Source organism: Erigeron canadensis, chromosome 8, assembly GCF_010389155.1.
Source record: "Erigeron canadensis isolate Cc75 chromosome 8, C_canadensis_v1, whole genome shotgun sequence".
NCBI lineage: Eukaryota > Viridiplantae > Streptophyta > Magnoliopsida > Asterales > Asteraceae > Erigeron > Erigeron canadensis.
The window spans coordinates 24,509,954-24,523,586 of record NC_057768.1 but is presented as its reverse complement, the minus strand read 5'-3'; the positions used below and the strand labels follow the sequence as shown (position 1 = coordinate 24,523,586).

The 13,633-nt window shown below is 37.1% G+C and overlaps 1 protein-coding gene across 2 annotated transcripts; it reads left to right on the top strand.

The window, feature by feature from the left end:
• The first annotated feature begins 989 nt into the window (after nucleotides 1-989).
• LOC122578733 (beta-glucosidase-like SFR2, chloroplastic) lies at nucleotides 990-12,004 on the top strand. 2 transcript variants are annotated; one of them, XM_043750758.1, is made up of 10 exons: nucleotides 990-1,228; nucleotides 2,686-3,013; nucleotides 8,042-8,180; nucleotides 8,667-8,833; nucleotides 8,916-9,137; nucleotides 9,311-9,479; nucleotides 9,935-10,168; nucleotides 10,564-10,713; nucleotides 10,793-10,922; nucleotides 11,494-12,004. In XM_043750758.1, exons 1-10 carry the CDS (start codon nucleotides 1,039-1,041, stop codon nucleotides 11,676-11,678), a joined length of 1,914 nt encoding a protein of 637 aa, XP_043606693.1. In that variant the 5' UTR covers nucleotides 990-1,038; the 3' UTR covers nucleotides 11,679-12,004. The 2 variants fall into 2 exon arrangements, with proteins under 2 accessions (XP_043606693.1, XP_043606694.1); XM_043750759.1 differs by having other exon boundaries at nucleotides 1,150-1,228; nucleotides 2,665-3,013.
• Nucleotides 12,005-13,633: the final 1,629 nt, after the last annotated feature.

Here is a 13,633-nt window from a genome sequence, read left to right as displayed (position 1 = left end):
TAATAAGTTATTAACATAAAGAATTCAAAAATTTGATTTTACGATCCGAAATTACAAGACTATTTGCTGTTATCCACTATGTGTACGAGTTCCAAATTTGATGTAATTCTAAAAATTTATGGTAAATCCAATACTCTAACTAAACATATACTGTATTATATTTATTATTATTGTTTATTATAATTTAGCTTCGATCATCAATTATTTTAACAATAATTTATTTCATACTCACAAATCGTGTATGAGTCATATTCAAATTTCTATAGAACATATTTTTTTTATGAGATCATTCATCTATCAAACGGGGCTCAATAGTCGATACAATTAGATGTTTGACCATAGTTATAACTAGTGTTGTAAATATCGGATTTATCGACCGATATATCGACGATATATTGGTTATCGGTCCTTCACTGATAAGAAAGATGACTTATCGGGCAATTTATCGTTTTGGTCAAATTTCAGTCAAACTCGGCACTTATCGGTCAATATCGGTCAAAAAAAAGTTTTGACCACTTTTTTTTATTAATAAAAAACAAGGGTTTTTTATCAAATATTAGGGTTTATTACTTTCTTTAATTCAATTTTCTCTAGCTAACTTTTAATTAATTCTTTAATTTTTGAGTTAATCTTTAATGATCTTTTAATTTTTAGTTATAAATTGTAATTACTTTTTTGACTATTGTTTTTCCCGTTTGAATATAGTCTATAAATACTTAAATTTCGAAACTTTAATTGTAACTATTTTCTTTTTTACAATTTTATATTCTAATTATTGATTGATGTATTGCATTACAAATTGTGTATATTGTTAGTATATATTTAAATTTAGATAAATTCCTTTACATTTTAGGATATCTGATATATCTTCGATATATCCTATTTATCGCTTATCAAAAATCGGCCGATAATAAACCGATAACCGATATTTATAAACCGATAACCGATATTTATAACTTTGGGTATAACTAAAGTCGTGCAGGCTAGTCCACTCCACTTGTCAAACATAGTAGACGTTACTAAATTCAGTCCGGCCAAATGGCGCCCATACCTTTAATTGTAACTGCCACCAAAGTCGCCGGAGTTTTGGCCACCATAACCTTCGCTGCCAACGTCGTGTCTTTCAGTCGTTACCGGAAAAGAAATCTCGTTCCCTTTGAGTCTCCCATTGATGAAACTTCCGATATTCTCGCCATTTTTAACGTCAATCGCTCCGGTTCCGACGATGGTATATGTTTTATATCAATAATAATTATATAAGTTATAGTTAGAATTTGTCAACTGCTGAATATGATATGATTGTAGATATTTGACATTATTAGTTTGACTTAACTTTGACTGATGTCTACTCTCATGTTGACTTGGATCTGCAATAAATGTGATTTAAATTACTTTGACTTCACAAAGTCAGAATTTAAGCCTACTTAATTAATTAGCCTGTAATTTGCGTATGTGTTATGAATTAAAATTTATAAAGCAGTTTAAAAATTAGTGTGTTTAGGCCTCAAAATAAACTTAAAACGTTGCTCAACGCCAAATATTTCATGTTTCATTTTAGCTTTTGAAAAATGTAATAATCTATGTGCACTTGAAAAGCGAACACCCAAAGACCGCTGCTACATAATGTCACACTTCCAAGATATTTTACCAAGCGTTTTTCGTTATACTGTTAGTAATATACCTTTTAGGAAAGTACATTTCTAAGAGTGGTGGTGGGGCCGGTGTAACCGGCCCCCATGACCCTTTGATTATGGTAGCCTTATGCTAGCTGTTGAACCGGTTGGTGAGGGGCCGGTGATGAGTCTGTAATCCATAATAAGGGTATTTGGATATTTGACTATTTAAACGTGAAAATAGTTCTACATTTATAAAAATGTGTGTTTTTTGTCTAGCGGACACACTTTTAGGATGGAGAGAGGGAAAGAGTTGTTTGGGAGTTAAGTTTTTTAATGTGATTTATATTTTGTACTCAATGATTGGATGCGTCCGGGTTTGTTGAACAAGTAATGTGGCATAAATGAAGGGAGTATAACTATAGCTACTAACAAATAAGTAAAGGCTATATCAAGAAAATTGTTGCAACTAGTGTCAAACTTAGTGACATGCCCGTGAGATTTGTCCTTGGATAGCCACTCATTGGTAGCGCAGGCTCGGTTAAGATCATGTAGTTTATCCTGAGTGGCACTCACCCTTGTATGGTGAGTTGGAGGTGATTCTAAACGCGCCGTTCCAAAAAAAAGAAACTAGTGTCAAACTTATTACTCAAAAGCTGATTATATGACCCCTAAATAATAAGAGAAGTTTATTGTTCAAATTTCAAATACTAGGTTATTGTGATATATTGGTATGCAACTAGTCACTTTCAAAACACGAGATCTGAACACCGCTTTAGTATAACGTCGTAACATGACTTATGAATTTGCTCATATATATAGTTTGATGTTGTACGGGTCCCATTTATGTGAGGTCATCTTACTGGTAAATGGCGTACCCTAACATACTAAAATTTGGAGCTTCATATGTCAACTTTTTCGTTTCAGATATGCTGTGGCCAGGATTAATCTTGTATTTAAAACCTAGTTTGAATGTGTTTACTTCCTGCATTCAGAATTTCAATTTTCAAGACCTAATTTTTCTTGTATTTGTATGTTGGTAATTGCTTAGCCTTGATTTAACTTTCTGTAGAAGAGGAAGATTTCTTTTTCGGGTTGGCGACTGCGCCGGCTCATGTTGAAGACGGGCTCAATGATGCTTGGCTTCAGTTTGCACAAGATTCGAATATTAACAAACAAGATAAGGTGCAGGAGATGGAAACAGCAGATGCGATAATGGGTTCTGCAACTGGAGATGGTGGATCTCAGCAAGCTCCTAGACCTTTAAAGAAGAAGAAGTCTCTTAAGGTAGCAATGGAAGCAAAAGTTAGAGGGATCGTGAAGTATATTAAAGAGGATGAATCAACATCCAGTAAAGAAGTGCAGCATAATGTAGCTGCATGGCACAATGTTCCAAACCCGTAAGCTTATAAATAAGTTGTGTCATTGCGCTTCCAGTTTTATTACTAGCCAAAACTAGAGGTTGAAATTTCAACCCATTTATATATAAATAGCTCTGTTCGGCTTATGACCTAATGTTTTATCTCAAACGCGTAAGTTATTTTGACTAAAAAGGAAACAGGTCAAATTGGGTTTTATAGTCTCCCCAAGTTTGTGTCTAACCCATAGTGTAAGTCCCCACAATCATTTTATTCAAAAGATTAGATTAGTATTGGTAAAAAGAAGCTTTATAATCATAGATATCGTACTTTTCATTTATAAATAAAAGTAGAAATCTTTGCCACAATGTTCGTACCCTGTAAGTCTAAAATATAATCGTGGTAGTTTTGTAGGTAGCTAATTTATCAAAGTTACATGGGGCAAAATGGCCGGGTCATGCAGGTTGGGTAATGGATCAAAATTAAATCTATTAGTTAATCAAAATTCACAGGGTCGGTTTGGTTTACGTATTGTTTAAAGTATTCTGTTAATAATAATCATTATAGAAAATATGTAGTGTCTCTGTTTGTTGATTGTACATTGGTTGGCATGTAAATTCTTCTCAAACTGATAGAATCTAGCGAATAATCAAATTACTGGAATTAATAGGCCCAATTCCAGAGTGGCAATTTCTCCAATTACAAACAAAGATAATTAGAATTTTTTTTTCTGGATGATAGAAAACTAAAACACAACCTGCTACAGACCATGCATAAGTTTATTAACCACTCTTGGAATTTGGATGTTGAGGGACTTCCCACATTCCTACTGCCATATTGCTTGGTTGACCAAGTAGATCTACCCAATGACCAAAAATGGTATTAATGTTGTTCCAATTCAGCTGCCCCGGACCTGTGATGACTCGGTTCTTTTTTCGTGTATAAATTATAAGTGAAATTGTAGTATTACATCCCTCCTGTAAAATGCCTTGTCCACAAGGCGAAATTTAGGGGATTGTTTAGCTAAGAGGTCATAAGATTCCCAAGTAGCTTCTTTGGTAGGACGATGACACCAAAAAATTAACAGTTTCAACATAGGTTTACCCGCCTCCGCCACCCAGCGTTGTGACGCCACAGTATTAGGTTGTAAATCAATTCCCCAATCTTTGGTAATAGGAACTGGTGGGTAGGACTTGCAAAAAACGCTCCATTAGTTGGTTTGAACATTGAAACATGGAATATCAGATAAATTTTGGCATCCGCAGGTAACTTAAGCTCGTAAGCAACCGCACCCACCACTCGTTTAACACCGCATGGGCCCAAGAACCTGGGAGATAACTTTTCATTTCGTCGTTTTGCAAAGCTACGCTGACGGTATGGTTGGATCTTCAATAACACGTGGTCACCTACCTGAAATGCTAGTTCCCTGCGTTTAGAGTTAGCTTAGGTGCAGATACAAGTTTGAGCTTTACTAAGGTTGAAATGAAGCAACTTAAGCATCTCGTCCCTATCAGTCAGTTGTTGTTTCAGTTCCTTATTTTTTTGTCTCCCCCTTAGCATAAGGAAAGAATGGCGGAGGTGCTCTTCCATAAACCACAGAAAGTAGTGCCTCTAGAGGTGTGATAGCCGGTATTGTAAGAGAATTCAGCCCAAGATAAATAGAAGCTCCGTTTGGTTGGCTGTTCATGGGTAAAACATCAGAGGTAAGCCTCGTGACATCGATTGACAATCTCTGTTTTCCCATCCCTCTGTGGGTGATAACTAGTCCTCAACTGCAGCTAGTTTCGACTCAAACGGAATAATTCTTGCCAGAAATCGCTGATGAATATCAAATCACGATAAGAGACAATGGAATGTGGGAAACCATGTAACCATACAATCTTCTTACAAAACACAGCAGCAACACCTTTAGCAGTAGATGGGTCATGGGTGAGACAAACATAGGAAATGAGCGTAGGCGATCCACAGCCACCATGATAGTGTCATACCGACTGGAAGGAGGTAAACCCACTATGAAATCTATTGATATATCTTCCCAAATCTGTTCTGGAATTGGCAAAGGCTGAAGTAAACCTGCGAGGGACAACGTTTGGTATGTTTGCTGTTGACAAATTGTGCTACACATAGATACGAACTTCATGTTTCATCTTGGGCAGAAATAGTGGGCTGATAGACGTTTTATTGTTTTCAAAAACCCCCGCAGCCACCCATTGGGGTGCTGTGTGCTTCCTGCAGCAGTGTGAGCTTGATATTGGGCACGTCAGGTATCGCCAAACGCTTCTTATACAAGAGGAGCTGATCCACCAAATTAAAATCAGGAACTGATGTTGGGTCAGAAAGCAGTTATTATGCACGTGGTGTTCATCTTGTGACAGGATAGCTCCCACTCCATCAGATGAAGCGTCATATTCAACCACAAAAGTTGTGGTTAAGTCTGGTAAACGCAGAACAGGAGCAGATACTAGGGCTTGTTTTAGGGCCTTAATCGCCTTCAAAACTTCATCCGACCAAGCAAACCCGTCTTTCTTTGTAAGATCTGTGAGAGAGCTCGCAAATAAACCGTAGTTTCGCACAAACCATCGATATTACCTTGTTAAGCCTAAAATTCCTCGAACATGTTTAACATTAGTTGGAATCAGTCATGATTGAACTCCCGAAACCTTAACCTGTTCCACCTGAACCCCTTCAGGTGTTACCACGTGCCCAAGGAAACCACTTTGGATTGGCCAAAACAAAATTTAGTTAGATTGGCAAAAGAATTGGTTATCATGGAACAACTTCAGAGTTTGTTCATCATGGCCCACATGTTGTTCCATGCTTGCAACAGATCATATAGAACTGTCTGGAAGGTCGATGGGGTATTGTCAGCCCAAACGATCTTGTTAAGTCTCCGATAATCCACACACATTTGCCAAGAATTTCCTTTTTCACCAATAGGACGGGGCTTAAGAAAGGGCTGGTACTATATTGGATTAACCCGGCTGTTAAAAGTTGCTCCACTTGCTTTTCTGTTTCAGCGATTTGGGAGTGTGGATTTGGTAGAGGCCAATGTATGGTAGAGTGGAAGTTGGGATTAAGGGAATTGAGTGGGTTTGGGTACGGGTAAGTGGTAAATATTCGGTTCGCCAAAAAATGTGTGGTATTTAGTAATAATAGGCTGTAACAGGGCTGGCATTTGGGGGTTAGCCTCGTGTTCGGCTAAATGCTCAAAGTTAGACGATTATTGAGGCCCAGAAGGAACACCTTGCAATTTATACCTCTTCCCATTCACCGTAAAACAACAAACATCTCTTTCTGTTTGCATGTACCGTATGTATCCAGGGTAGCAAGCCATTGTACACCTAGCACAAAATCAGCCCCACTAAGAGAAATAGGATGAAAATCTTGGGTAATTTGGAAGTCATATATCTATAAAGAAAGACTTTTGCAAACTCTACCACAACGAATCACATTCCCGTGACCGATTCAACGCCAAACGGAGCTACCAATTGAGTGACAAGCTTCAACTCATTTACCAAAATATCAGATATAAAATTGTGGGTAGAACCTCCATCAATCAGAATTAATACCTTAGTAGAGTTGAGTGTACCGTGGATGTTACTTTCCCAATAGTGCATGTAGCTGATTTGGGCTGTATCTTCCTGCACATCATCTAATTCTATGGTTTTCTGGGGGGGACTACTCATCATTACCCTTTTCAGCTAAAGCTTGGAGCGTTCCAGGTTTACACCTATGCCCCATACCATATTTGTCCCCACATTCAAAGCACTCACGCTTAATGAAGCGAGCTTTTTTTTCTGCATCAGTGACTCGAGAGTTGGGTTTGGGTTTAGATTGGCTGGTGGATGATGAAGCACAGGTCACTGGAGTGTCGGGTTTTTTTACAGGTTTCAATCTAGAGTTACCGGTGTTTTTCTTTTCGGGGCGTGAATGTCTGAGTTTGGATTTAAGTTCAATCGTTAGGCTCACGGCTTTCTAAACCAAACAGGGTTTATGGATGCGTCAACTCCTCCTTGAGTCCATTTAGAAAGCCTTCTAACAAGCAGTGATCTGGCCAATTAGAAAACCGAGATGATCCACGTGCAAATTTGTGTCGGTACTCCTGGACCGTCCTGGTTCGCTTGATACTACACAGATACTCATTCGGCTTCTGGAACTCTGGTGGTTCAAAATGTTTTTCAAAGCAGTGGTTAATTCTTCCCAATATGCAAATAACCACGAGTAAAGGTCCAGCACATCGCCCTCAAATCGCATAGCTGAGGCATCCAACTTCTCTTCATCCAAGGTGTGGTAAAATCGAAAGTATATTTCTCTTTTCAATATCCAATCCCCTGAAATCAGGAAATTCAATTTTGTGATAGGGACTACAATTGAAACTAGCATATGCTTCCCTTCGTCATACTTAACTCCACTCCTACTTGATATCTCTCTGGCTGCCGCTTGTCGCTTTAACTCAGTCATGTCCTCCCTTAAAGATTCCATGGCTTCAAGTTTAGCAGCAATTGCACTCAATTGTGCTGTGATAGCATCTGGTTGAGAATCACTGTTGTCAGAACCAGTCCGGGTGACCTCCATAGCTGTTTCTTCGTTTCCATGCAATGGAACCAAATGATAGAGTCTAGAGATTAATCAAAATTTCTGGAATTCATTACTGGAATTGATAGGGCCACTTCGAGAGGGGCAATCTCTCCAATCACAAAGATAATCAGAATGTTTTTTTGGATTGATAGAAAACTAAAATACAACCTACTATAAATTATGCATAATTACTGCAATTTGGATGGTGAGGTACTCCCCACATTCCTACTGCCATGTTGATTGGTTGACCAAGTGGATCTAATCTACCCAATTACCAAATTATTAAATGGCTCCAATTCAGCTGCCCCAGACTTGTAAGAGCTTGTTTCTTTTTTTGTGTGTAAATTTTAAGTGGAATTGTATCACAAACTGTTTGACCCTTTTAACCCATTTGACTTACTTTAGATACAACGCAACCCAAATCAATTTGTTCATAAGTAAATGGGTCAAAATTGCTATCTATAATAATGGCATGTGATTTGATCTTTTCAGGGAGGATAGGTTAAGGTTCTGGTCAGATCCTGATACAGAACTGAAGCTTGCTCGAGATACCGGTATTAAGGTCTTTCGACTAGGAATTGATTGGACAAGAGTCATGCCAAAGGAGCCGGTCAACAGCCTTAAAGAATCGGTACGCAGTATAATATGTGTACAATTCACAACTTTTCTGGTTATATTTTGTCGCAAGATGCTGGTTGCCTCGAACTAGAGAAGCTATCTTGACCAACTTATGTATGAACATTTTGATATGGAGTGTTTTCTCTATTTAAAAGGGATTTAATCAACAGGGTTGAGAATGTCACGCTGGTTGAAAGCTGCCCAAAGTGTATGTTTAATGGCCAAATTCTCAAAGTGTATACTATAATAATGATTGACAAACTATTTATGATTAATATTAATATGGGCCTAAAAGTTAGCATGGTTCAACCCTATCTGTTTTGATCTGCAACAGAGGTGACCGGTTTCAATCAGAACCGGTTTTTTCCATCTGACTCTGCATCTTGCCACTTCTATTACAAAGACATGAATGTGAAGCGTGGACATCGCTTATAGTAACCTTTTGTGTTTCTCAATCTTTTCTTTGTTGTCTTTCTGGAACTGAATTGGTCTTTGTAAGATTAATTATGCAGCACTAGAGCGATACAGATGGATCATCGGTAGAGTTCAATCTTATGGAATGAAGGTTATGCTGACTTTGTTCCACCACTCACTGCCACCATGGGCTGGGGATTATGGAGGATGGAAGTCAGAGAAAACTGTAAACTATTTTATGGACTTTACTAGGTTAGTACACACAGTACACCCTTTTACCACTGTATACAGATTTTCAATGTTGGGTTACTTTTTTGTGAAAACCAAATTGTAGGGTTGTTGTTGACAATGTTTTTGAGCTGGTTGACTACTGGGTCACATTTAACGAGCCCCATGTTTTCTGCATGCTGACTTACTGTTATGGTACTTGGCCTGGTGGTCATCCTAACATGCTGGAGGCTGCTACTTCTGCTCTACCTACTGGTGTCTTTAATCAGTGTATGCGTTGGATTGCTGTTGCTCACAACCATGCATATGACTACATCCATGAACAAAGGTTTCCCTTCAAACTTTTTGTTATCAAATTTATTTAGTTCATCCCATAAATATTTATTAATACACAACCGCAAGAAGTGTTGGTCAATATTGAAGGCATGTGTCTGCATTTTGTACACTTGATAGAATGAAACTTGTTATTAAATGATTTAACTATCTCCACTCTTCTTGCAGTGTATTATTAAGGCCAGTAGTGGGAGTTGCACACCATGTCTCTTTCATGCGTCCATATGGCCTCTTTGACACTGCTGCTGTTTCACTAACTAACTCTATGAGTCTCTTCCCATTTTTGGATAATATATCTGATAAAATGGACTTTATAGGAATAAATTACTATGGCCAGGTACACCTGGTTTTAATTTTCCATATTTGGCATCGTTAAAGCCCTGTTAATTTTTACCTTTTACAGGTCCATTTCTGCTTTCCTTACTTATTCAGTAAAATAGGTCATATACTAATACCTTATTACACAATGAAGGTTGCAATCACTTACCAATTTTAATGGTGGCAAATTTCTTTAAGTAACAACCCTGGACTTCAAAATTGCTACTAAAACCATTCAACTTTTAAAAACGCCTTTTTTTGGAACCATTTAAGATTGTCAGCATTTAAGTTTTCACAGTTAATATTAGATATTAGAAGTTTTAGTTACTTAAGTAAAGATTTTCAAAATCCATAACAATGTGGTAGTTTTTATGTTTCTAATGATTGCTGTAATTGCTTATCCTAAACAGTATTGGAATATAAATTGATGCAACTTCTATTCATCCTTCTGATGTCTTTCTTCTTAGTGTTTAGGAAGTGGTCTCTGGATCTGGACTAAAGTTAGTTGAAACCGACGAATATAGTGAATCAGGGCGTGGGGTATATCCAGACGGCTTGTTTCGAGTTCTGTTACATTACCATGAAAGATACAAACATCTTAAAGTTCCTTTTATCATTACTGAAAACGGCATTGCTGACGAGACAGATTTGATAAGGAGACCATACATTTTAGAGCATTTACTTGCCCTTTATGGAGCCATGATGATGGTATGCATATTAGAACTATGATTCATTTTATTAAAGATGACAGCTTCGACATACTTATATATAGGTTGATGGTTATATTATTACTCCAATGGGCCAAATCAAAATTTATCTTAATTGGGATATAGGTCAAATGGGTCAAAAGACACCCAAAGTTTACTTCTGCATAAAACCTCAAGATTTTATTAGAATTGTAAATTATTAGTGAAATAAGAAGAATTTTGCAGTTATACATGACACACTATTAATATATAGAAGAAAACAAATAATCACAATTTGCAAGTGATCCACCTGAGATGCCCATTTTGCCACCTCTACATTTAAATATTTAATAAACCGAAAAACAAATTTAAACTTGACTTTTTAGGTAATGTAGATGTTGAATGCTAACCTTGCAGGGTGTTCGAGTGCTTGGCTACTTGTTTTGGACCACTTCCGACAACTGGGAATGGGCCGATGGTTATGGTCCCAAGTTTGGGCTTGTTGCAGTCGATCGTTTCAATGATCTTGCACGTGTCCCACGTCCCTCATACCATCTGTTCTCTAAGGCAAATACAGTCTTTTATTTTTGATTTTTTTGTATGTAATTACAAATACATTAGTGATGACTCAGCTATTATATATCAGGTGGTAACTTCTGGTAAAATTACACGCCAAGACCGAGACAAAGCATGGCGTGAACTTCAGAAAGCTGCTCAAGATAAGAAAACAAGACCATTTTACCGTACAGTAAACAAAAATGGGTTAATGTATGCAGGTAGTTTTGTGGTACCTTTTAAGTGTTATGACCATACTATTTCATCTATAGGATGTCATATTTCTGACCATAAGGATTTTCCTGTTAGTCAATCACGTTGAATTTTAAACAAGTCAATTATCAAGCCAACTGCACCCGTTTTGACCCGCGCTAGAAGTTTATGTGATCTGGTCTACTTTTTATCTTCATACCTATTTTGGCCACATGGGTAGTCATTAGCTCATTGCCTTACTTTCTCATACATAAAAAGCTCTATAACAAATATGAGATTCCACATGTTTTTTCTACACGCTCACTAAAATGTAAAATTTTATTTTTGTCAGATTACTTACTTATAAACTGGTATTTGATGTTTGTATTTACAATCATATTCATGGAAAAAGTTATTCAGATATAAACCATTTGATAACATAATATTGATCGATCTGGGAGCGCAAGAAACAAATTCCTTGTTATTTCAAAATTTTACTGTAGGATGCTGTCTTCAAGAATGAATATTTCACACCAAATTCCTTGTTATATTGCTTGCATTATATGTTCTAACTGGTTTCAAGTCCGATTGTATCTGCAGGAAGTCTTGACGAACCAATATGGCGACCATATATTGAACGGGATTGGCGTTTTGGACACTATGAAATGGAAGGACTACAAGACCCTTTTAGCCGATTTTCAAGATTCATCACTCGACGGCTACCTTTCAGGAAAAAGAAACCTGAAGATCAAGTGGACTGTGAACTTGTGGGTCAACCAATTTAGTTTTTCATTTAATCAAGCATGTCAATTTTTGGCCGGAGGTTCATTTGGAAGTAGTCTCTCTACCTTTGGATAGACTGTTTACATCACACCTTCCCCATTCCCCGCTTATGTTTGGATTGGGGGTAAATTTGTTGTTGTTGTTGCTGCTGCTGACTTATTCAAGCATGTCTGTGTATGTGGAGGCTTTTATCCTCAGTATAACCATATTTTTGAACCAATGGATGTAAATCACCTCTCTTTTTTTTCGATTACTAGAGACGAGATAACAATGGTGAAAAGATGAAAATGGTTTGAATTTATTTTTGTATATGCTTTAATTCATCTGATATGTATGTAGTTTTGTATATGCTTTAATTCATCTGATACCCAGTTTTAAAACCTTTCAAACAATAACTTGCACCAATATATAAGTTTTTACATGCACTCTTGTTAAAACTTTAATCGTCAAGCATATAAAATTTCCTTCTTTTAATAGCATCGTCAGCAAAGCTTTGTACCGGAAGTCTAGAAGTGTTATCATAAACTGTTTCTGGCGAGCCATGGTAAATGATTTAAACGAAGTTTAGGCTACATTATAGTATTGATAAAACCTATTGTCCAATTCTAATCTGAAAACACAAAGTTATGAAATTTTCGGCTATTAATCTGAGCATTAACAAGCTTCACATAAGATGGGTTATCCAACTACAGATATACAAAACCAAATAAAAGTTATGTTGGAAAGACCATACGGAAAGGTGGAATCTATCAAAATATAAATCTGCGAGAACTCAGGATGATGTTCTATTGTTCTCATATGGTTGGCCTTCAAGATTCTAAATAGAACATGGGCAATGTTTAGAATTCTATTACCACAATAGATGTATGACCAACAAAGAGGCATAAACGAACTCTAACTGACTGATACAACGAGCATAATTCACTTTTGCAGGGCGGTTATATATCTTGAAACTTCCTAGTATAATTCCTACTCCACGCATAACATTCCACCTACATACAAAATTTTGAAAGGAAAGAAAAAAAGGTGAGAAAACAAAATTGGTTCAAATGCACCATATACAATTTGAGAAATAGAAGTTTATTCAAAATCTAATTTCTTTTTTCTTTGTGTATTTAGCATCTCTTTTTTTACCCGGTGACGATCATATGCTCCGCTGCATCAGCAATTGCATTGAACCATTTTGGTCTTCCCGTTGACAACATCAGATTTCAGATATCGCATAATCAGTCCAAATAGGTCCTGCAGCCATAACCCCACATCACCACTTGCCATGTAAATCCACCCACATCATCATATCTTCATCTGCTTCAAGTTGTGGTCTATGTGAATGCTCACACTTTATAGGCAACGGAAGCCCACATAGTTTTGGATTCTCTTCAAACGAATTCCTTTCAAACGTGTTAGATTGTTTTCCTGTTGGCATGCACCCGATGAAATTGTTTTAAGAGAGATTTAAGAAGCCATGAAACGTTAAGTCAACAAGGCTCTGAGGGATGACGCCTGTGAGTCAATTACAAGATAGATCTAGTGATTCAATTTCTGATAGATTCCCCAAAGCATGTGGGATTTGACCCGTAATGCTATTATGGGATAAGTCAAGCACTATCAGTGAGATAAGATCTCCTATGATGTCTGGAATCTCTCTTTCAAACTTTTGTCACTAAAACCATAGAGTAATACTTGCCACCTAGAAATATATACTCCAATTTTGTACCCCTCTCTATCACATTCTTCATAGCATTGAAACTTCAAAACTATTTTTCTAGGAGACGGCCAAAGAACCCATTATGAGATAAGTCAAGAACTTGCAGACTCGAAAATGGGAATTCAATGGTAGAAGAAGTGTCGATCGATCCATGAAAGTTGCTTGATTTGAGGACACCTACTTGAAGTTGCGAAAGATCTCCTAACCATGTAGGGAATGTGCCATTTAAATAGTTGTTTCCCAAATCGA